The sequence below is a fragment of the Patagioenas fasciata genome, chromosome 2 (assembly GCF_037038585.1).
Source record: "Patagioenas fasciata isolate bPatFas1 chromosome 2, bPatFas1.hap1, whole genome shotgun sequence".
Lineage (NCBI taxonomy): Eukaryota > Metazoa > Chordata > Aves > Columbiformes > Columbidae > Patagioenas > Patagioenas fasciata.
Genome location: NC_092521.1, coordinates 167,696,382 through 167,719,115, shown reverse-complemented (window position 1 = coordinate 167,719,115; position 22,734 = coordinate 167,696,382). Strand labels below are relative to the sequence as shown.

The 22,734-nt window shown below is 44.2% G+C and overlaps 2 protein-coding genes across 2 annotated transcripts in view; one reads left to right on the top strand and one right to left on the bottom strand.

The window, feature by feature from the left end:
- The window catches only part of TMIE (transmembrane inner ear), a 36,699-nt gene extending 21,250 nt beyond the window's left edge, over positions 1-15,449 (bottom strand). Inside the window, exons 1-2 of the mRNA XM_071805547.1 lie at positions 14,977-15,449; positions 2,355-2,472 (exon numbers count right to left, since the gene is read on the bottom strand). Coding sequence (XP_071661648.1) covers positions 2,355-2,472; positions 14,977-15,171 — 313 coding nt within the window. The 5' untranslated portion in view covers positions 15,172-15,449. The remainder of the gene's footprint in view (positions 1-2,354; positions 2,473-14,976) is intronic.
- Positions 15,450-19,754: 4,305 nt separating this feature from the next.
- Positions 19,755-22,734, top strand: part of ALS2CL (ALS2 C-terminal like) — a 51,644-nt gene continuing 48,664 nt past the window's right edge. Inside the window, exon 1 of the mRNA XM_065830837.2 lies at positions 19,755-19,856. Within this exon, the coding sequence (XP_065686909.1) occupies positions 19,854-19,856 (3 nt within the window). The 5' untranslated portion in view covers positions 19,755-19,853. The remainder of the gene's footprint in view (positions 19,857-22,734) is intronic.

The following is a 22,734-nucleotide window of genomic DNA, read 5'->3' as shown; positions in this document are numbered from 1 at the left end:
AATTCCTAGCAAACAGCAAAACAATCAGATCTACTGGGTGAAAATTTCCTTACAATTTGATGCCACTCAAACCTAGAAAAATAATTAAACCTTTTCACCAGTCTACTTGCATTCTAAAGATCCTGCTGTTAATTTTGATGCCTATTTCACAGGAGTCACTGGGGTTAAAAACCTGGCCATATTTACTTAGCTCTGTGGTGTTTCTTGTGATTGTTTGCAAAGGGTGGTGTGGAATGTGATGAATTAGCCTAAGCTTCATTGAGGGCAGGCAAGTGGTAGAAGTAGTTATCCCTCAGACTTTGGGCATAGGGTGTGGTGTTTGACCAGAAAAAGGCAATGAGGGGACAAGAAAACAGAGGAAAATGCTTGTGCTTGGTTTGCAAATGTGAATGTCTGGTTTAAACCCGGGAACACAACAGGAAGAGGATTAGGGAAAGACTGATATGGGTGACCCACAGCTGTGGCACCAACAAGTGACTTGTCTCTGCTGATATGGGAGGAATCAACACCACACAGGCTGCTGTGCTCTTTGATTAAATTAGGGTGATATCTAGATGTGGGTTTGCCAGCAAATTAAAAAATAACAGGGAGCACCAGAAAACTCTTTTCTGCAATACTGTATTTTTTAGAGCTGGCCCAGCAAACCCATGTTCTCCTAAACAGCTTCTGCTTTATAGGTCTAGGTTGGCATCACCTGTGGCTTTTCCTCACCAGGAGCTTGCATGTGGACCTTGTTTTGGAGAGTGTTCATCACTTATGAAGAGTAAGAGGAGAAGCAATGCAGAAACCTAAGGCACTCAAGGCATCCCTTTAGTCACTTTAAAATGCTCCATTGCTTCACCCATTAAATTAATTTTAACAAGCAATTAGGGCCACAAGCCAGAATGAGAAGCGAGTGATAAAAATGCCTAGGAGATTTAGAAGGATCTAAGTCCACATGGCTGGATGATGTCCTTCCTGGTGTGGGTAAGGATTTCAAGCGATCTCTGAGCTGATGGTATTTATCTTCAGGGAATGGGGACAGGTTCTGTCCCTAACAAAAGAGGAGGCTCAAGGGAATTGTATATGGGTTAGTGTAACTTCATTTGCTGGAACACATGAATTAGTTAAGCATTTTGCAAAAGTCTAGAGAGTAACAAGAAGATGGGAAAGAAAAATAGATTTATCAAGTTTGATTCATCTCAAACTGATCTATTTTTTAATGAAGTTATACTTGGCTCAAGGAACGAGCAGAAGATCCTTCCTTTAAATTTTGATAGGTTTATGACCATGTCCTAAATAATATTCTCATAAGGAAGATCTTGATGGCAGTTTGCAATGCACAGTGAAGCTCCTTACATATTGTTCCTAGAGAGTGGGATGCAAGGCGTTGAAGCCAGGTGAAGACATTCAGATGGGAAACTGCCCATACCCAGACAGATCCCTCAAGTTAGTTGGGAGAGTATCTGGTCCCATCCCACTGCAGTCACCAGCTCTGAGACAGTGGCTTCCTAGTGCCTGGGTCCAAAAAAATGAGGGGTTCTTTTGAGTCCTGAAAGCTCTATTAAATGAAGTGAGAGTTTTGGCACCCAGAATGAGAGTTAGGGACCTTAATGCCAGATCTGGCTGTGACCGAAGATCTCTTCAGGTTTATCGGCACGTGGGACAGCACTACAAGAGGTCACATACGGACCATGGCTATAAAACACGTTTGGGCCTGAATGTGGTAGCTGTAGCTGAAAGCATTCCCAGCTATGGTACAGCCCTATAGTTTCTTTTCTCCTCTGGAATGCCACCAGCTAGGACTTGTTGATCTCTCATTGTGGTCTACAGCTCCCTCACAAGGGGAGGATGAGGGGCAGACACTGAGCTCTTCTCTCTGGTAAACAATCATAGGACCTGAGGGAATGGCAGGAAGATGTGTCAGGGAAGGTTCAGGTTGGACATGAGGAAAAGGTTCTTCACCCAGAGGGTGCTGGACATTGAACAGGCTCCCCAAGGAGGTGTCACAGCCCTAAGCCTGACAGTGTTGAATAAGAGATTGGACAACTTCCTCAGACACACGGTGTGAATTTTAAGGCTGTCATATGCAGGGACAGGAGTTGGGCTTGATCCTTGTGGGTCCCATCCAACTCAGGACATTCTATGATCAGTATGTTACAAGATGAAGCTATGGTGGCCCACCTCTGGTCCCTTCAAAGACCCCATCTGCCTCCACCTGCTGCAGAAACCCCTCAGTGTGTAGCCCTGTGATGCCAGAGACCAAAGACCTTCAGTCTGCAACCTCCAAGGCCATTTGGTCTGCAGTCCTCCAGGAACAGGTCCTACTTGGGGTGGTGCTGTGGTTGGTGCAAGGCAGAGAATTACGAACTTACTGACTGCCAGGACAAAGATGGCAAAGATACCAATCACCTGCCAGAGGCGCAGCCCCCAGATCACCACCGTCTCCGAAGTGACAGGGTCCGGTTTCTTTTTCGGGGGTTCTGTGGTAGCCTGCAAAAAAAAAAAAAAAAGGAAAAAGAAGAAAAAATAAAGAGAAATGTGGTTTAAGATTTGCAAAGGTCCCTAAAACAGTCAGAAAGACGCCAGTAGCGCAGGAGATGGTAGACCCCAGTTTACTGGCTCCCCAACAATTTGGAAATCTTTGAGGAACAGAGACTTCAATAACGAGTTCGTATCTAAAGCTTTTGCCATTTTGAAGGTCCCTTCCAACCCAAACTATTCCATGATTCTATGATTGTTGCTAGTTCTTCTGCTGTGTAGCTCCTCCAGACATGTACCTCTGTGTGGGCTCGTGTCCAAACTCTGAACGTCTGCCCTCTGATGTTGTCATAACCCACCTTTCAGACAGGGATTGCCCCTCTGGAGGGGAGGAGGACTCCAAAACTTGAGTAACCTGCAGCTCTATGGTGTGGTTTCATGGCTCCTTAGCTTTAAAAATGTGAGTGGGAGTAAGATTCAAGCCTAGATAAAGACATCCAGCCTTTTCTGAGGTGCTGTGGAGTATTGTCCACCTGCTCACCCAGCAGGGCACAGTGTCCTATGTGCCAGCTCTTGTACTCTGATATCAGACACTGTAGGACAATCTCAAATGGCACTAGACTTCATAGAAATGTAACAGCAGTTGCCTTATTGCCTGTGTGTATGATATAAATTTGGGTGTGAGGCCACACCTGGAGTACTGTGGTCAGTTCTGGGTCTCTCAGTTCAGGAAAGAGATTGAAGTGCTGGAGCGGGTCCAGAGAAGAGCAACAAGACTGGGGAAGGGACTTGAGCACAAGAGCTATGGGGAGAGGCTGAGGGAGCTGGGCTTGTTCAGTCTGGAGCAGAGGAGGCTTAGAGGTGAGCTCAGCACTCTCTAGAACGACCTGAAGGGCAGTTCTAGCCAGGGGGGGATTGGGCTCTTCTCCCAGGCAGTCAGCAATAGGACAAGGGGGCATGGGCTTCAACTCTGCCAGGGGAAATTGAGGCTGGAGATTAGAAAGCAATTCTGTGCAGAGAGAGTGGTCAGCATTGGAATGGCTGCCCAGGGAGGTGCTGGACTTAACATCCCTGGAGGTTTCTAAACTGAGATTGGACACGGCACTTAGTGCCGTGATCTGGTCAATGGACTGGAGTTGGACCAAGAGTTGGACTGGATGATCTCTGAGGTCTTTTCCAACCCAGTCGATTCTGTGGTTCTGTGATCTACACCTTGCACCGTCCACCTCTTATTGTATGAGCACTCAGTGCCTCAGTTTCCCCACTGTTAGCAGAGAAACATTGCTCTTTTCTTACTTCTGCCTTGAGATATTTTAAGGGAAATGCCACGTGGATTTGATACAGGGACAGATATTGGAGCTCACTTATAAGTTGAGGAAGGACACTAGATTTAAACCCCATTGTCACTGGGGAATGAGGAGTTGATAGACCCTTGAAGGGTAGTGAAATGTGCAGGTAGTAATTCTCATGCAGCGTATTCTCTAGCTGTCACAACAGCAAAGCTGAATGTGAGATGGGTATTTGGGTTGCATTTAAGTACTGGAGATTCAGTCCTGTTGCTTTAACCCTCTAAAGCTTATGTCAGAAAGCACAGATGTCAGATTCCATGAAATGAGAGCAAAAATGGTCCAAAACAGGTCATTCTGGTCTAGAGGCTTCAGTTCTGTAGCCAGAGCTCTGATTCTCACAGCTCCAGCAGTAGGAGAGATTTGTAGCAGATAGGAGAAATACCATAGGGAGATTAAACAACGTAGTGTCAAGGAGTCAAGATTAAAGTTTAGACCAGGGGTCCTATTGCTTTTATAGATATAAATAACAGTAATGACCAAACAGCTGTTTGCAATGAAGAATCTAGGTAACTTTTATTTCCTCAGAGCCCTTGCATTAATTGAGAACATGGTAAATGTGTAGAGAGAACCCAGCTGTGCTGTGAATCCAGGAGGAAAATCTCAGCTTCTCTCATTTTTTACTTCACATGAATAAACCATGAGACTGCCTGCTGGTAAGGTGGTGCTGTTTAATTTCTATTTATGTTGTAGCTTGCACGTTCCTTTTCCATTTTCATGTATATAAGCATATGTACATCATGGTCTGGAATATAATTAAAGTAGAGGATATGACACCAAATTCGTCTGTTCCTTAATGACATCTTGATTTTTATAGTTAAGTGGACTTTTCCCAGCTGTAAGTGTACTTTTTATTTCAATTTATATTTGTTTAGAGAAAGCTTTTTTGAGTGGTGTTCTACATTAAACAAGTCTAGAAATTAATTAGTAATGAATTAAAATGAAACACAAAAAGAACTGACAGTTCTGCTTTTTTTTTCTTCATTCAAAAACAATCTTCCTTCTATATTTTGGGTCACTACTGTCAAGTTTGACTAAATAAACCTGTTCTTAAATTGTCTTGTAGACATTGTGTTAAGCCCAATTGTCATTCAGGAAAGTGTGTCTTAATCAGTTAAGTTATTCTGGGTAAAAAGGAGGTCTTTGAATTAAATCCTGTAGCTTCTACTGTATCAAAGGTCAGGTAAGATGTGATGATGTCCTATTTAGTGCATGTCTTTAAAAAGAGAGGGGATTTGGCTCGAGGCCGGTGTGTCTGATGCAACAAGAACAGCATTCTGATTTCTAGCTCCTGAAAAGACTCTGAAAGTGAGGTGCAAGGAGGGAATGAGAAAACAGGTGAAAAACAACCCCATGGAATAATAATCATGAAAGCCTTGTCTTCTGAAGATGACGTGATCTTTCCTTATGCAGTTTAGTGGTGATGTGGTTAGCACTTCAGATAAGGTGAACTGCAACGTCAGCTCCACTGACTGTTGAGTAGATCTTCAACATCTATGAGAGGGTCTGAGTCAAAGAGCCTTACAGATACATGTCTTTGGTAGAATAAACTTATCTGGAGTGGGCATTTAGGTGGAAACAGGACAAGGACCTGGTGGGCTCCATAGTAGCTAAATATTGGACGAACAAGGTACTGAAGTCCCATTGCAGATCTGGTCCTTACCTCTTGTGTGCCTCAGTTCCCCAACTCTGAAATAGGGCTGAACATGTTTCACAGGTGCATTAAGAGGACAAACGAGGTGGTCTAGACAAGCTCCTGTGTCCCAGCACAGTGATGGTATGGCAGGGTCACACATACCAACAAGCAGCATTTATTCTCTTGGTTTATGGCTTAGAAAATCAGAGTTTGACAACCCCTCATTGCTAATGAACTTCAGCTTATAGAATCATTTTGGTTGGAAAAGATCTTGAAGATCACCAAGTCCAATGATGTGTTGTGGTGCAGCAAATCATAGAGTTAAAACCTGCTAGTGACCTTTCAAAAGGGTTGTTAGCAAAACACCTTCATTGCCTTATATCTGACTGCAGGACCTGATCTGAATTGACAATAGCCTTTTGATAGAAGCTGAAAACACTTTGTTTCTAAAAAAAAATAAAATCTCCTAACCAGGCACATCTGATTCCCTGCAGTGCCCTTCCCTTCTCAGCCCATGTAAGTGCTGTTAAAGCACAATTGTAATGGATACCACAGAGTGAATTGGAGCTGGAGCTGCTCTCCAATTACTTGCCTATTCGTGCAATACAAACCATATTTTAGTCTCTTCCTAATGAAGGATGCTTCCCGCTGTGGCTGGAGTGCTTTGTCTCCCAGGGGCATCCTATTGAGAGTCCATCTGTGGTGAAGGGGGTTGCTGTGTGAGCCTGCTCTCCTCCAAGCTGTCGTAGCTACTCAGCGCCACCCGGCCACATGTCATTGCAATTTGTGACATCCTCCCTTTTCCTTTAGCGCAGGGACCGTGGCCATGGGACATCCAGTGCTCAAAAATCAGAACTTCACCCTCAGTTCACCTGTAGAAAGAGTCCAGCCAGAGCGCTGTGGTCTTGTAGAGACATCTGGGACAATCAAAGAGGTAGGAATCTGTGATACGTGGCTCAAAGATCTTCCCTTTCCTATTCTTTACAAAGCATCCAGCAACAGAGAAAGTAAATAGAAGCAGCTGTGTGCGACAGCAGCACTAGGGAGGGATCAGGGCACTATTTGAGATTTATCTAGAATCATAGCATCATAGAATCATTTTGGTTGGAAAAGATGGGGACGATGTAAATAGACAGAAAGGCGATGATGTGCTGATGTACCAGGTGCTACAGCAATTGTGTGCCTTACACAACAGCCTAGGACTGGATCACTGTATAAGCAGGTCCTTACCATCAGTAGCAGGAACACCAGTGACCCGTGGCACTGGTTGTACCGTTGGAGCACTTGCTACAAGTTTACGGACAATTCTGAAGGAAACTATGAATGAGGAACAACATAACCTTAAAAAAGGATGAATTTAAGTTGGTGGGAAGAAACAAGAAGATTGATGATCCCTGCCGCCTCCCTTGGTTTCACAAATGCTCTTGATGTGAACCAGTACATAGAGTAGCAGAATATATTGCATATTTAAGATAAAAGTACAAAGGAAAAAGGCATGAAGCAAGATTGCTGCAGTCTTGACCATTCATGCACATACTTTGGTTTAATCACCGTAACTTTTCTTCATATTCTTAGAGTGAGTGTTAAATGCTAGGGTCGAAGTATGCAGTGAAATTACTGTAGTGTAATGGTCAAGCTACCATACAATTAGCTAATTATCACATATAAGCTGATCTATGGCAACTGCCTGTGTGTATGAACTGGGACCTGATAGCAGATATCTAAGTTTGCATTGTTACACATGCTGATTAGACAAGGTGTCCAAACTCTTAAGTGGGATGAAAGATGCACCACTGGCCCACATCTGGTCCTCTTAGCTTTGAGATGACATGTACACTGGGAGGAATAAACATCTTAATGAAAGTAATTCTTAGTAGCTTCAATAAATTTGAACTGCTGATTTGTGCTTAGCAACAAATGCCAAGATTTGGAGCTGTTGATTTGTGATTGGGAATGAATGTCAAGTTTTGGAGTTATTGATTTGTGCTTGGCAATAAACGTCGAGATAATAGAATGATTGGATCAGGGACAAAAGGAAAACATGTAAGGAGGTGAAACACAGCAGAAATGATCTTAGTTCCATCAAGGGTGAACTTGTGTCCTTGGCCACCAGCGTGGTCCAGAAGCGGAAGGTGGACAGATGGATGAAGAAGTTATATTTGCTATGAAGACCAACAGCATTGCTTTATCTATGCAAAGAAGTTGTGCTAAACAAAAGACTACAGAAGACTGGAGTGAATGAGGAAGTCTTCTGCAAAAGATATTGGCCTTCAGAGAACTCTTTAGATGAAGGAAGATGTGAGGAACACAGAAAATGCAGGCAAGAAGCAGCATTAGCAACAGTTGCATAATAATTCAACAGGGAAAGACTTCTGGAGACAAGCAGGTGAAAGAATATCAAATAAAATGATGTGAACACACCTGAGGTTAATCTTACTACAACACTGCAAACACAAAGTTGTCTGGGCAGCCTATATGAGTATAAAGATGTTGGGGCCCCAGGAAGAAAAAGAATTGAGCAGAAAAGAAATATGAAGAGGCTCTGGGATGAAAGAGAGTATAATCATATTACATAAAAGAGAAACTTATAGCTTAGTTTAGGGTACTAAACTTCAATGTAAAGGACACAGTGATGTAGGTCTTGGTAAATACTCCATGTAGTATTTATGCAAGACTTGCACTCTCTGGAGCAGCAGCTGGAAAGCAGTGGGGGTACAGCACCAGTGCCTGAAATAAGATTAGACTGCTATGTTTAGGGACATGAAACAGACCCCCAGTCAATACCAATGAGGAATGTTGAGACCAGAGCTGGACTGCTGCTTACAGTGTCTCTTGCAGAACAGTGGAACAGCCCCTTAGCCTCTACTAAGCATCAGCTACATCTCCCATGGAAGCTGAGACACCCAGATCACTTGTTGATGCCAATACTGTGGAAATGTACTTTTGTGTCTTAACCTTCAGGCTAAATCTCTTGCTGTAAAGAAAACGCATCTACCCTTTCTTAGGTGCTTAAAAATGCACAGTAAGAGTAGTTAAGCCTAAAATAGTTATTCCAGGGTTATTTATGTCTGAAAGAAAGTGGCACTTACATAGGGCTATTCATCCCATTGAGGAAACTTATCCAGATGTGATGAATAAATTATTATTTCTCTTCAGTGATTATTAGTGGAGCCTACAGTGACTAGCTCAGATTTAGGTGTCCAATTTCTAGATGCCTGGTTCAGAGCAGGTAAATTCCACCGTTGACACCCAATTCCTTGTTTAATCTCTGGGGAAGGTGGCAAGGAAGAGATACAAAGGGATTTTGGGATGTTCTAGGGATCAAGTAGCTCCTTGGCAGGAGCTGGAACAGAGGCTGGTGGCCCATTACTGCCCCATGCTTTAGTTTTCCAATTACTCCACCCTCTAGGGCTGCTTTGGGAAGACCTAAAGTAGGAGTCAAGGCTGGACCATGTTCATGATGCTCTGGTCTCTCTTTTGCTTGATCACCCACCACGGCAGTTTGTCCTAGCTGTGGAGGCACAACATTTGCTTCCATTGAAGACTGAACTAAGCCCAACTGGACGGTTTGTCCCCAAGTGTGGTGAAGCCCAGACATGTTTCCCTCATCCCAGTGTGTCTCAGCAATGAAAAAAGAATCTCTACATTATGCACAGTCACCAACTTTCAGCTTCTCCAAGTGCCCAGCAAAGGCTGGGAGGAGGAAAAACTACCCTGTAATGAGCTGGATCTGAACTGACATTGGACACTTAGGGTGGTAAAACATCTACTAAACCCCTAAACACTAAATCATTTGCAGGCAAGATGCATTTTTAGGTCAGAACAGTTTGACACAGGTTCTTCTAACTATATATTAAAAAAAGGCAAAAAAAGCTTTGTTTCTGATTCATTTCAGGCAGGTAGAAACTGTCAGCAGTGATGGTAGGGGAAGCAGAAGTATTGTCCTCAGTGGAAAGGGAAACAGCTGCTGGAGGCAGGAGTTTTATTTGCTTCATTAAGTAGCAAAGAACACAAAATTGTAAAAGGCACTGCTTTTCAAGTTGCGATTTTTTAATTTTATTTTTATTTTTTTAACATGCCCTTTCTAATTAGGCTTGACTGATGTTGCTGCTTTGCCTGCAGCATGGCTGGGCTTTAAAAAACTAATAAGGTTTATTCCTAATTGCATTTGATTACAGATATCTAAAGGCTAGAGATGGTTCTGGTGGCCTAAGCTTTAAATAAACGCACGTCTGCACTCTCTACTTGCCCTGCCTTCCAAGTAACAAAGGGGAGATGGACAATCTGGCCATGGATCTCCATTCAGGCAAAACTTGCCTAGGGAGGCCACCAAAATCCTCTGCAGTGCTGGGGAAACCCTGGCAGAGTCCAGATGCAACATCAAAAATGCAATAACGATAATTGATTTGTGACTTCACAGGTCGAGGGCCAATATAATGTGATTGTGTATTTAGAAAGAAAAAAGACTGGTCATAATGATCGAATATAAGTGTGATAGATGATGAATCTAGTAATTAATGTTGAATTAAGGTGTAGATATAGTTGTTGCCCTGGTCATGAGGTTTGCTTGCACCAGTGCTGCTCCTGGTTTGACCAAAGGACTCTCTTGTGGTCTCAGATCTCCAGCATCCCTAGTTCCCAATGGGAACCTGATTTTTTCATATCTGGACCGGTTCATGGTCCTGTGAACAACAGTTTCAGATTGAACCCTGATGCCTCTTTTCATCTGAGAACAGCAGCAGTCGCACAACAGCCTCTTTAGCATAGCTGTAGAATTCAGGATAGTTATTAGCAGAGACCATCTATTTAGTTATAGATACAATCCCTGTGTATATAAGTAAAATTCTAAAAATTCTCAGAGGTTTTTGAGGTTGGTTTGTTTGTTTCTTAAAGTTTATGTAGCTTTGGTTCTGGGAGGGTCCAGTGACTTCAAATGCTCTGTGCCCACCTCTCTTGAGTCTGTTTCCTCAGTCACAACATGACAAGGAATTTTTTATAGAAAAATGTTTTTTATAATTTTCTAAAATATTTTGAATCCAGCTGACCGAAAACACTGGTATCTTCCTTAAAGATGCCATTCTTAAAGCTAACACTTACCTCTCAAATCATCATGTGTTGCTTGTGTATGTTCTCCTGAACTGTTTTTCTCTTCTTTGTTCTTTTTACTGTTAGCTATTGAGTTAAATCTATGTATCCACATGGGAAATCAACCTCAGGAGTCCGCTATCACTCCTCAGTAATTTTTCCTACCTTCATTTAAACTACAATCTCACATGAGTATTTTCAGATTGTTGCTTACAGCCTCACATCCATCACACTCACTTGGAGGCTACAAATGAGGGTTACTGTCCCTAGAGCCCAACAATATATAGCTAAGTGTAGTACAAATGGAACACCACTTAACACCCTCTGTATCAAATGTATCATTTGTCTATATGGCCATTTCAGAGTGGGAGGACTCATAAAACATCTGAAAACCTTTAATTAATACCTCACTTTTTGTAAGTGACCTTTAATTTATCTTGCAGTGATCTTCTTCCCCAATTCCATCAGTATCTGCCTTTGTTCCACTGCAGCCATTCATAACTAGTAGAAAATATTAACATTGTTTGGCTTTGCTGTTGTTATTTTTTTCCTACTCTCAAGTTTGAGTTGCAGCTTTTCCAAGGAGTTCAAGATAGAATGACAGAATATCAGAAGTATCTTTATTTTTCTTCCTTTCTTGGTAGAGAGAAGGGGCAACTTTTTCTGGTCTGAGAAAGTTTCTGAAGATCTTATTTTACATGACTTCCTAGGACAGAGTTTCACCTCCTGACTAGAAGGCTCTAAACTCCAACCCAAAGCTTAATAAAGGTCTGAAAGATGCAGAATTTGACTCGATAAGGGGATAATCAACTAAACCACATGCTACATCTTTAACATGCGATGTGTCTTCACACCTCAGCGTCCAACTTCACACCCCATCCAGGTCTCTTAAGACCTTACCTGATGCAGGTTATCCTGATTGTTTTCTCCATGAGGAATACTTTACATCTGGGGGCAGAGCACCCATGGGGCTGATGGGCCTAATGTCCACCCAAAAGAGGTCGACACCTGCTACAAAACAGTAGGCAATGCAACGGCCCAGTTTTCAGACTTCTGTGGTTTATGTTTGTTTCTATCTACCCTGATTCTCTCCTTTAGGGGGCTGCAGACAGACAGAAATGTTTATAACAAAGGAGAAAACACAATTAAATTAAATGAGGGCTGAGAAAATCATTGGGTAAGAATGAGAAGATCATTGTTTCAATGAGGAGCTAAATAACGAGCCATATGAGGGTGACTTGGAAACTGTGGTCTATTCCAGATGGTTTTTCAGTATTTAGTATCAATAAAATGACTCAGATAAGCATAGAGGTTTCCCTGTGATTTCCCAAAGCAAAGCCCTGATGGTTTTCCTCTTACGCTGCAGAGCAGACTATTCCTTAAGCTGATTACAAAATAATCACAAAACATCATGGTGCTAATTTTGAGCCCAGGCTGAGAAGAGGATTGAATCTAAGAAGTGATGGAGTTAATACCAGTCTCTAAGAAAGGGCATTTCTATTTCAGAGACACTGGAAACGTTCACGCTCTTCCCTCCCTCACTTGTCCTAATTCTCTTTCAGCGTGTCCCTTGGGCATGAACAAGGTCTGATGGGCAAAAACAGTAGTAATATAAACTCTGCTATTGCATTGTCTCTCCATCCCTGTATGAGATGCCTGTTTCTTGAAATACATGCTTTATCCTAGCTGGGTCTCTTGGAGAAATTATGGGGAAGGTGGAAAGCTAAGGAATAAGCCAGTGCTATATGCATTTCATGTAATGAGTGTTATTTTATGGGAGCTGAATATGTCTGAGCAGTCTCATGCAAAAGGAAAAGGCAAAGTTGTGTTCTCTTGTTCTTCAGCCTTCTGCTAGAACATCGGTGTGATGCTGGAAAAGAGCCTTTTCCCTGTATTATAGGTGTTTATCTGACACCTGCTAACATCTGAACACGTGAATGCATTTTAAAGGTCAGGATATGGAGGCACTAAAGGGTGCCCTGGTAGAGTTATGTGGGTGTGTAACTTCACAAATCTGTGAAAACTACAGCTGAACTTGGACAGGGGGATCCTGAGGAAGAGTCTGCAGCTCTGGGTGCTGGAGGTCCCTCCGCAATGGGCCTTCCAGGAGGGCTCCTGGTGCACCCAATGGGGCAGTGCCCAGCCTATGGAGCTATTTCCAAATTTACCAGGTGCCAGGGTGGCTTGCAAACCCTTGGAGAGTTAACTTTCAACCTAAGGGGCTGAGAAATCTTCCAGAAGGCCTCTGAAAGAGGAAAGCTTTTTGTCAATGCAATTAGGTTCAATATTCAGATGCTTTTATTGCCTCTTTCCTCCCAAGTGGAAAGTGCACATAAATCTGCAGATTCGAAAATGCTTGAATACCATTAAACAAGAGCATCTTCTTGTTTCTTTACTTATTACTGCATGTGTTTTTTGTTTTGCTTTGGTGGGCTTTTTTTGTTTGTTTTGGGGTTTTTTGTGTGTTTTTTTGTTTGTTTTTGGTTTTTGTTTCTGAGCTCATTGAAATGCTCTGATGCCCAGCCCCTTTGATTTTCTCTCCTTTTGCTTTGGTCGGCTGGCTTAGCATAAATTGAATTGTTCAGGCTAACTGCATAGTGTAATTGTTTGAAGTAAAAAGTCCTTGCAGGGCTTCGGAGCAGCCTGTAATTCATCTGCTTTTAGAAATACAGAAACAGACTGTTCATCTAATCTCATAACTACCATACCTAGTAGTCAACCTACCGTGCAGCTTGTGTTTCCAGATGAGATTTGCTCTTTCTGAAATGCTATAAGAAGCAGACAGGTTTTCAAGAAAGTCTGCTAGAAGTAAAGCAGACCATAAAATTACACCTGTTCTGCAATATTTTTTGTAGTTTTGCCATTTATCTTTGTTTTTCTTTGTCATGAGGACAACTCCTGTAAATCTGTGTCTGTGAAATATAATGAGGGAACATCTTCTGGTTGGGGTGGATGCTGTGTCTGCACATTGCTCCGGCTTCAGTGAAGCGTGATTTGCAAAATGTGCTCCGTAAGACAAAGTTCTGCCTCGCTTGTCACCTTGAGAGCTCTTGTAGGCTGAACAGCTTGGAAAAATGTGAAAAAATGTCTACAGCAGAGAGTATGTGTGAGTTTGTAAAGGAGCTTTAGGTTCCTGTTTGCCTTGCTGGGCGTATTATATTGTGGTCAGATAGGATGGGTTTGTTATTCCATTTGAAAATCCTGAATTAAGTAACTTTAAAATGAGAGAACCAGAGTGTCAGGGCAGGATTGGCCACAGAGTGGGGATATTAACTCAGCAGGGTTGTCATTGTCTCTGATGTGTTGGTGATGAACTGCTAAGATTTGCAGACCACAGGCTGAGATCAGACCCGGCTTGATGCAAGGCCAGAGGAGGGGCAGAGCAATCAGGGGTGAAAAGTTTTAAAAAGTTGTAATAAATATTTTCTTATGCCAGCCCATTAGAGCCCTTAGCACAGCTACGCCTGCACAGTTCTATTTTCGAGCACTTTAGTTAAATCCAGCAATCTGAGCGGATTAAACTGTGCTGCAAGAACATGCTGCTCATTGGCACTGCAGCTCTGGGGCTTTGACCTCGGGCCAATGCAGCCACTGCCTCTTTGGTGGCTCAGACCTTAGGAAAAGTGATGGAGAGGTTGAAAATGGCTGGGCTGCCACATTTTTGGCAACTATAATACTAGGGGGCTGTTCTTCCAGATAGGACTCTCACTTCTGAAACTGCTGGCAAGAAGTTCTAACTGCTACCAGGGTGTAGACCTGGGTTGTGAAGCTGCTTTTCCCTCCTGGTTCATCCCAGCTTGGCTGTAGGGAGCTGGGCCCATGGGAACGTGTAGTCATCCTCAGGAGAAAGCTCTGAAGCAAAGCTGTGGGTGAGGAGCATGTCTTCAAAAGTTAATGTTTTTGCTGAACTAGAGGGAAGGGGATGGAAATAGAAGAAGAAAAATGCAGCCCAAACATTTAACTTGGGCAGGTACATCCACGGTCAGCAAAGACAGAATCATAGAATCATTTTGGTTGCAAGAGACCCTAAAGATCATCAAGTCCATCCATTAACCTAAGCCGTTTCATCACCTGGGTCATGTCTGCTCCTTCTCTTCTTTCCCTGAGCCTCTGATGTGGGGCACTTGTTGGACACACAGTGGTGGGCTGGAAAATGCTGTGCTGTGACTTCGGCCCTTTATATTGTGTTAAGCCCTTTTTTGGGGCTTAAAGCAGCCCTTAAGTGCTGACTATCCTCAGCAACTATTGGCATTTTAAAAGCACCTTCCTTCTAGTGCTGGGCCAGCAGAAGGCAACAAGAATCTCCCAGAGAAAGCCTCTAACTCCTTGGAGCCACCTTAAATTCCCTGCCGTCCGCGCTACCTGTCCCCCCTGTGCAATGTGCAAAGAAAACAACGTTATTTCAGGACACCCTTAGCCCCCCAGTCTGTAAAACAAGTTGCTCCTTACCTCAATTAACTGTGCCACGGCAGCTCTTGAGCAGGACAAGAAGAGGCAGGAGGACCTCACCCAGGAGAGAGGATGCTGCAAGGGTGGATCCCACGCCATCTTCTCTCCCCAGTTGATCTCCGACTTCTGCGTCGTCGTAGCCCAAAGCAGGGGAGGTTCTGAATAACCCAGCGAGCTCTCAGCAGCCTTCAGCATTTACCAGAAGCGGTCGCGTGCTGTCCTGGCCCTTCTTTACTGCTTTTCTTTCTAATCCAGCAGCCACAGAGCTGACGCCGGGGGAGTCATTAATTAATTAGGCTGGTGTCGCTTACAGAGTGCTCTGCTGCTCCTCAAGCCAGGCTTAGTGACGGGGGACGCGGAGAGTAAAGCAGCGCTCAGAGCTCTCGCCGCTCCCCCAGAGGAAGGCGATTCACTCATTAAGATCCTGGATTTCTTTAATTTTTTTTCTTAACAGCTGCCTGACTGATTCCAGCTCTCTTGCTCTTGTTTTTCTCCTGGCCTGTTGAGAGAATTCTCTTCCTCTAATGAAAAAGGGCTGTACGCCAAGACAATGCATCATCAGCATCATATGCTAGCAGAGTCCAGAGTTACTAGACATGAGTATTTGACATCTTGGGATTTTAAAAGCATTTTTCATCCCTGAAGGATCTTGTGGATGTGATGCTACAGACTGTAACTTTACCCGGGCTTGAGCTCTGGAGAGAGCTGAAGGCAACTGGGAAGAGCATGTGCATAGCAGGCTGTAGAAGCTGAAGCTGTAGAGCCACCATCTACAGCTCAGCTCTGCTTGAGGGGCTCAAGAAAATTATCTGAATCAGATGGGCAATGAAAACACAGTTTAAAGGGTTTGAGGGAGCGTGGGACTCTCAACTGGACTGTCCTTCCACCAAGGAGCGAACAAAACCTCCATCCACAGAGTGAAAAAGAGTGTTGGGAGGACAGGGCCTGGATCAGTCAGGTTTACTATATTCTCCCATACTCATCATTTCTTGTAGTATTCTTTACCGGGAGAAGCTTGGGATTTTCATCAACAAAACAAGCAATGAGATCTAGAAGGATCTCATCACTTCTGCTTCTTGTGTTCTAGCACTTTGAGAGAATCGAGCACAATTTCAGGGAGAAAAAAAAAGAGCTCTGTAGCAAATTAATATTTTACAAGCTCAAATAGGCAAGCCAGCTTGAAGGTTTGCATTACTGATTAGATTGTGAAGAGGAGAGGAGGGTGGAGTGATGCCAACATGTGCATGGCTTCAGAGGAAAAGCAGCTGTTCGGTTCTTTGACACATTTATGCTCACTGCAGGTTTACAGGGTGACTGTCGGCTGCTGTGCTCCCAGGCATGAGATGATGGGAAACTGTGCTAGGAAGACTGGTATAAGAATTGGGAAAGTAAATCCAGGGTGCTGTGTTATGAGGTCTTGTCAGCAGACAACAGACGGTGGCAGCATTGAGGCAGGGAATTATGGTTCTGCCTCAGAAGTTGTGCAGCTTGGTCCTCCTTTCCCCAATGAAAATCCACTGTGGGGCTCTAAGATTGTAAGTTCATCGAGCTGGTTTAAATGTTTTTCAGCTCGCTTTCTTAAGGAAACGGGGCTTTTGGACGTGATATTTTCTTGACCCTATCCTCCTCCCTTCACCCTGCCCTCCATCCTGTGGACTTTGTTGTTTTAATTTAGCTGAAACTGGCCAAGGGACAATCATCTCGAAGACACTGAGTTTCTGTGCATTTCGTTTAAAAAATATGCCATTGGGTAAAAAGCTGAATCAGTTATAGACCCATGGAAGGAAGAAGGACAGTGTGTGGACAATTCTTGCTGGATGCACACTGAGCAGAGATGCTACGACCAACTGAACCATGGGGAGCTTTGTTTTGTGCCAGCGTCTTGCCAGACACCAGCAAATGCAACCACAAGGCATAAATCCACGAAACACTGCTGCTTATGAGACTGTTTCCTTTTAGAAAACATTGTCTAAGCACTTGTATGCTTGTGGAAATGCACTTGCTGTGCCCTGGGTCAAACACAGTACAAGCTCCTGAAGCCTCTGGGCTGCTATTTCCAGGGCGTAGTTTATTGTGTCTTGCTCATGGGCTGGAGTTCAACACTGATCCCACCCTTTTATATGCAGGTTTTCAAGAGGTGTAGTTTGTTGATGTTTTATTTAATGGTCTGAGCACGTTAGGCTGTGACTTTCCCATAGCTGATGCCGTATGCTCATGAACCAGGTTTGCCGTGGCATCAAACCTCTGCTGGAAAACATTTGTGCCAAGAACTATGCAAAAATAGCACAAACAAACCTGATCTTCTTTTTCCAGCCTTCGGATTTCTTACTCTATATATGGGTCACTGAAGCAGAGTGCCTCCTTTAGTTTTCAGGGAAAAAAAAAGATGAAATACGTGGATTTCTGCAGACTCCAGACCTTTCAGCACTTTGTAACTTCATTTCAGCTTCTTCCCTTGGGACAATACGAAAATACATGGAGCAGGTCAGAGAAGAATCTCCTTCTGGGTTTTTAAATTATAAGATTTCATGTTGGCTTTCTATTCCTTTAAACTTTCAGAGTGCTTTTAATTGATTTATTTATTTTTTAAGTTTTCTTTCATGACAAAGACAACAAACTCTTTATATGCAAGCATCTACTTCTAATTTGTTGACCTGACCCCTTCATATGGATATTTTGTAGAGAAAAAACAAAAAAAGTGTTGCAAAACTCCTGAATTTAGCAACAGCGAGGAAGTGCGCTTCACAGAGAGAGGGGAAATAGTCATAATTTCCCATATACAGCCCTACCAGCCATGACCCCTCACTGGAGAACGTTACTCATAGCCCATATTGCACATGCTGTTATGTACTCGCCGATTAGTGGATGACCACCAATCCCTGAGCAAAACCACAGGCACTGTTAAACTTGTAAGCTTCATATTTATAGCTTGTGCCTTTTGCATCCTCTTGGGAAATAATTGAAATGTGGCTCTCGCTAAACGTGTCACTTGGCCAATCCCTGCAGTGTTGGCATTGTTGCAAAGTAAAAGCACAACGATGCCATTTGGGAGAACGTCATGGTCCTGAACCCTGCGAGTTGGCTCAGAGCAGCAAGAGCCCCAGGGGTCAAACCACTGAAAGGGGATGTGGCTCTTGCCAGACTCATCTCCCACTCTCTGCCTGCATTTGGGTTGGTTGGTAAAAGGATGAAGAGCTGTGAGGAACTTGAGGTCTGGTCTCCCTGGAAATGCACTGAGCATGTAAGAAAAGAATAGGGACATGAGTCATCTCGCTTTATTCTGGCTTCATTGATCATAGAATCATAGAATAGTTTGGGTTGGAAGGGACCTTAAAAATCATCTAGTTCCAACCCCCTTGCCACAGGTAGAGACACCTTCCACTAGACCAGGTTGCTCAAAGCTCCATCCAGTCTGGCCTTGAACAAGTCCAGGGATAGGACATCTACCAACACTGTGGACAACCTGTTCTAGTGCCTCACCACCCCCAAGGGAAAGAATTTATTTCTTATATCTAATCTAAATCTACATTCTTTCAGTCTAAAGACATTACCCCTTGTCCTACCACTACATGCCCTTGCAAAAAGTCCCTCTCCAGGTTTCTTTCTTCCAGTCCCTTTCCAGGTGGGATTCCTTAATAGCGATTTCTAATGCAAACCTCTTTTGTGAGAAACCTCCTGAAGAGAGAAGTTGAGTGTCCTGTGTGCTCATGCTCACTTACATGTCATAAAGCTGTTTTCAGGCACTGTTGATGGAAATCCGAGATGTAGCCGGTGGGTAACTTTTGTGAAGGTCACGGCTCTGTTATGCTGCTTGTTCTACTGGGTGCACATCGATTCCTTCCATCCATGTGCTTGTAAGCACCTTGAAGCTGTGGTGATGGGCACCGTGCAGGGTTACAGCACTGCTACGGCATTTAGAAAGAAATAAACCTTTACCACACAGAATGCATGTCCCTGAATAAGGGGGAATAAGGGATCTGGGGGAAGGTGGAGGGTCTCCATTGTGTGGGACCATCTTTGTCCAGCCACCCTCAGAGCCCACATGACCTCCAGCGGTCACTTCTAGGGTTCCTCTCCTCACTCTTCCTGCAGAGCAGCAAGGTCCCAAGTCCATGCGCTTCCCTGCTCTCCCAGGTGTTTGGAGGTTTCCAGGGAGTTCTCCCACTTCCTCATCGCTCTTCAGCCCAACGATGAGCAAAGAAGAGGCAGCCCCAGGGCAGTGGAGGAGAGTTGGGAGCCAGGAGAAAGTAGAACCCAGGAGAAGGAAGGAATGAATCTTCTTAAGTACCTTTAACTTCAGTTTAATCCCCAGAGCACCATGAAACATTTTTCCTTCTATCTTCACAGCTTCCCTTTAGGGATTTGAAGGCTACAATCGGTCCCTGAAGACTGTGGCTAGGAAACCTCCTTTGTAGAAGTGTGGAGGCTGGGTTTGTCTTCAGATGGCTCTGTCATAACTTGCCTGCCCTGTACACCTCAGAAGCATAATGAGCTTCCCCACAGAGCTGAAGGCAAACTCAGGAACACCCCAAACGCTTGCCTACAGGGAGTGGCCACCACATCACCCATCCGTGGCTGCCGTTCCCTTTAAATTCTCTAAAAGCCATGCAAGTATTGAATTGCTCACTGAAATTTAATGTGGAGACTGGCCAAGCGATGGCAGCCTGCCAGGGGTTTCCATGTCTACCAAGAATGTTTTGCAGTGCACCTTGGGAGAGGAACATTACTTCCTTGATTATTTTTTTTCCCTCCTTTTATTTTTTTCCCCTCCCCTTAAAGTGATTAAAGAAAGCAGCTGAAAAGTTAGAACAGGCAGCTTTCATCACCAGCTCCTCTGTCTGTTCACATGGCTACATATCCTGCTGACAGCTCAACTCATGGTAAGATGGACTTTTTGCTCAGGTGGGATCTGGCTGCTGGTGGATGCTACTGAATTGCTGTTGAAATGGTTTTATGGGAGACTATGGTCCTACTGCAAAAGATTCCTGTCTCTGCCGTGATGAAGATCAGAGGGTTACAGCTTTGGGAAATGGGGTGATGTTCAGCATCAGTGTCTCTCTCCTAACCCTTGCAGGGTTAGGAAAGGATGCATTCATGTTTAAGATGCAAAATGGTTTGTGGGAGGCTGAGAATTCAGCAAAATACTTCCATCTCTGCCTCTGTAAACCCAAAATGTTGCTCATTTCCTAGCTGCATCAAGGCAAATATTCACAAAATCCCTCCCGGTGCTGATAGGGTGTGTGCTGTAGCAGTGGGATGTAATGGTGTGATTCACCGCATCGCTGTGGGACAAGGTGCCTTTGTTTCTCTAGCACCATGGCTCCGGGCGGTTGGACTCATGTAGCTGACGTGCCTTGTGGCTGCAAGGACAGGTTGAAGTGGGACAAGAACTTGCTGTCCCCATTCAGCTGCTGAAGGGAGAGATTAGACTTGGTCAGTGTGATGCAGTGGGAAGGTTGCTCAAAGGCAAGGAGAGGGCCACCAACCTCATGTGGACACAGAAGGAAGGTCACCTCCTCATGGTTTGCCCAGTATCCAGGAACAATGTGGCAGTGACTCGTTATTGCTCTTACAGCTAAGGTAGGTTGCCGATGGGTTGTCTGGTCTATGCTGGCATCTCAATGTAGTATTCGGGAACTGGGAGGGATAGAATCATAGGATGTCTGGAGTTGGAAGGGACCCATGAGGGTCATCAAGTCCAACTCCTGTCCCTGTATAGGACAACCCCAGATTTCATCCCATGTGTCTGAGGATGTTGCCCAAATGCCTCACGGCTTGAGGCCGTGATACCTCCCTGGGGACCCTGTTCCACTGTCCAGCTCCCTCTGGGTGAAGAACCTTTTCCTAATGTCCAACCTAAAACTCCCTGGCACATCTTCTTGCCATTCCCTCAGGTTCTGTTACTGGTTGCTAAAGAAAAGGGTTCGGCGCCTACCCTTCCTCCTCCCCTTGTGAGGAAGCCACAGACCACAATGAGGAATGGGGGAGAAGGCTGGGCCAAGACTCGCTGTGCTCCTCAGGGTTGCTTATGTGCTGAATGGCTCTTGTCATCTTCTCCCACACTGCCTGTGTTTGAGAAGAGCCCTTCCCAGCCCTCTCAAATCAAATGGTGGCTTTCTCAGGAGATGCACACAGACCCCTCTGGGTGATGGGGTTGGACTGGTCTTGACCACAAGAAATGCATTAAGAATGAAAATCTAGGTGATTTCTGCTCTCCATCCTCCCTCAGTGGGTCTCTCACTTATCTGTAGCTCTACACCCTTGCTCCTATTTCATGTTTCCACGTGCCAGATGCCTCTGGCTATTGGATTCCTCTGATCCACCGGTGGGATGCATTTGGCATAGCTTGCCAAGGAGTGGGAAGGAGGTTTCAGCATTGCAGCTGTGTTTGTTACACCCTGCTCGGAAGAGCCCTGGAAAAGTTATAGTCTTGCAGTCAAGCACTGTAGACCTTGGTGCTGTTGCCCAGTTGGGCTCTTTTGCAGCCTAAAAGACTCACACAATGAAGTACTTGTGTATCTGTCTCACTGGTACCACACCTCTGCTTCAACTCAGATAAATTTTTATGTCATTTTCAGAGCCAGAAGGGTTGTAACCATTCTGCTACGACAAAAGGGCAATACAATGCTTTTTTATTATTACAGTTTTCTGGAAACATATCCATTCCACTAACTATGGAAAGGCTCATGGCTTCAGATAACTTTACAGAGAGGAAGAAGCTCTTCTGACCTGAAAGATGACAGCTTGGTGCTGATATAAGAAACTGTTGGCATTTCTTTCTCTGTTTTCCTGTTTTCTGACTATCTGCATATATAGCACCTCCTACCGAATTAGGACTGACTGCCAGAGGCTAGTGTTTGTTTTCCTCTTTAGCAAAGCCTTTAGTTAGACAAGCTACCACAGAGCAGTAAAGTCTTCGGAGGTGAGTCATGTTTCATTCTTTTAACTAAGTGGCCATCATGGGTTTATTTAAAAAAGGGTCCCTTTTTTCTCTGTTTGTTGTTACAGAGAAGTAATCCTCAAGTAGAGTCCCTAGGTCTCTCCTGGACTGGTTGGTTGTCATTGTCAAAGGTCTCTAAGGACAGCTATTTCCATCTAGTTTCTTCTGTGGAGTAAGAATTAGAATTGTTTTACTAAGCAGTAAGAACGTCATGTGGTACGGTGTCCCAAGTGAACTTATGTCTTTAGATACGATGTGGGGCTGGGTGTGATTGTAGAGGTGCTCGGTATCTCCCCAAAGTGTCTGTAAACCATCTGAGCTTTTCAAAATTCTGAGAGCAATGTAGCAGCCTGACCTTTGGATGGCAGCTATGGCCAAATAGAATGACATCCTGACTGGCTCTTCTGCCCTCAGGGTAGAGGCAAGTACCACAGGTGACACAGAAGGGGGTACACCTTGAAAGGGTGACCATCCCCACCATGATCAGCTAGTTCTCCTGCTTTGGCAGCCTAATCTTCTGTTCTGTGTGAGATGGGGAGGATGGGACCAGTTGGTGCAGCCCATGATGCACAGTTTCAGCACCATCTCATTGCAGCTGGATTTTATCCAGCACACTAAGGAACTGGTACAGCTTGACTAACAGGCACAAGGAGACATGTTATTCTTGGGTACATTTTGGTCTTTGGATTAGGACCAAAGTTTTGTCCCTTATGGTGACGGTCAGTGTGCTCTGGGTTGGTTTTACACCTTTCCAGCTCTTCCTTACTCTAAAGAGAACCCAGCACCATCTGGTGAAGGCCACCAGCTACTGTCTGTCT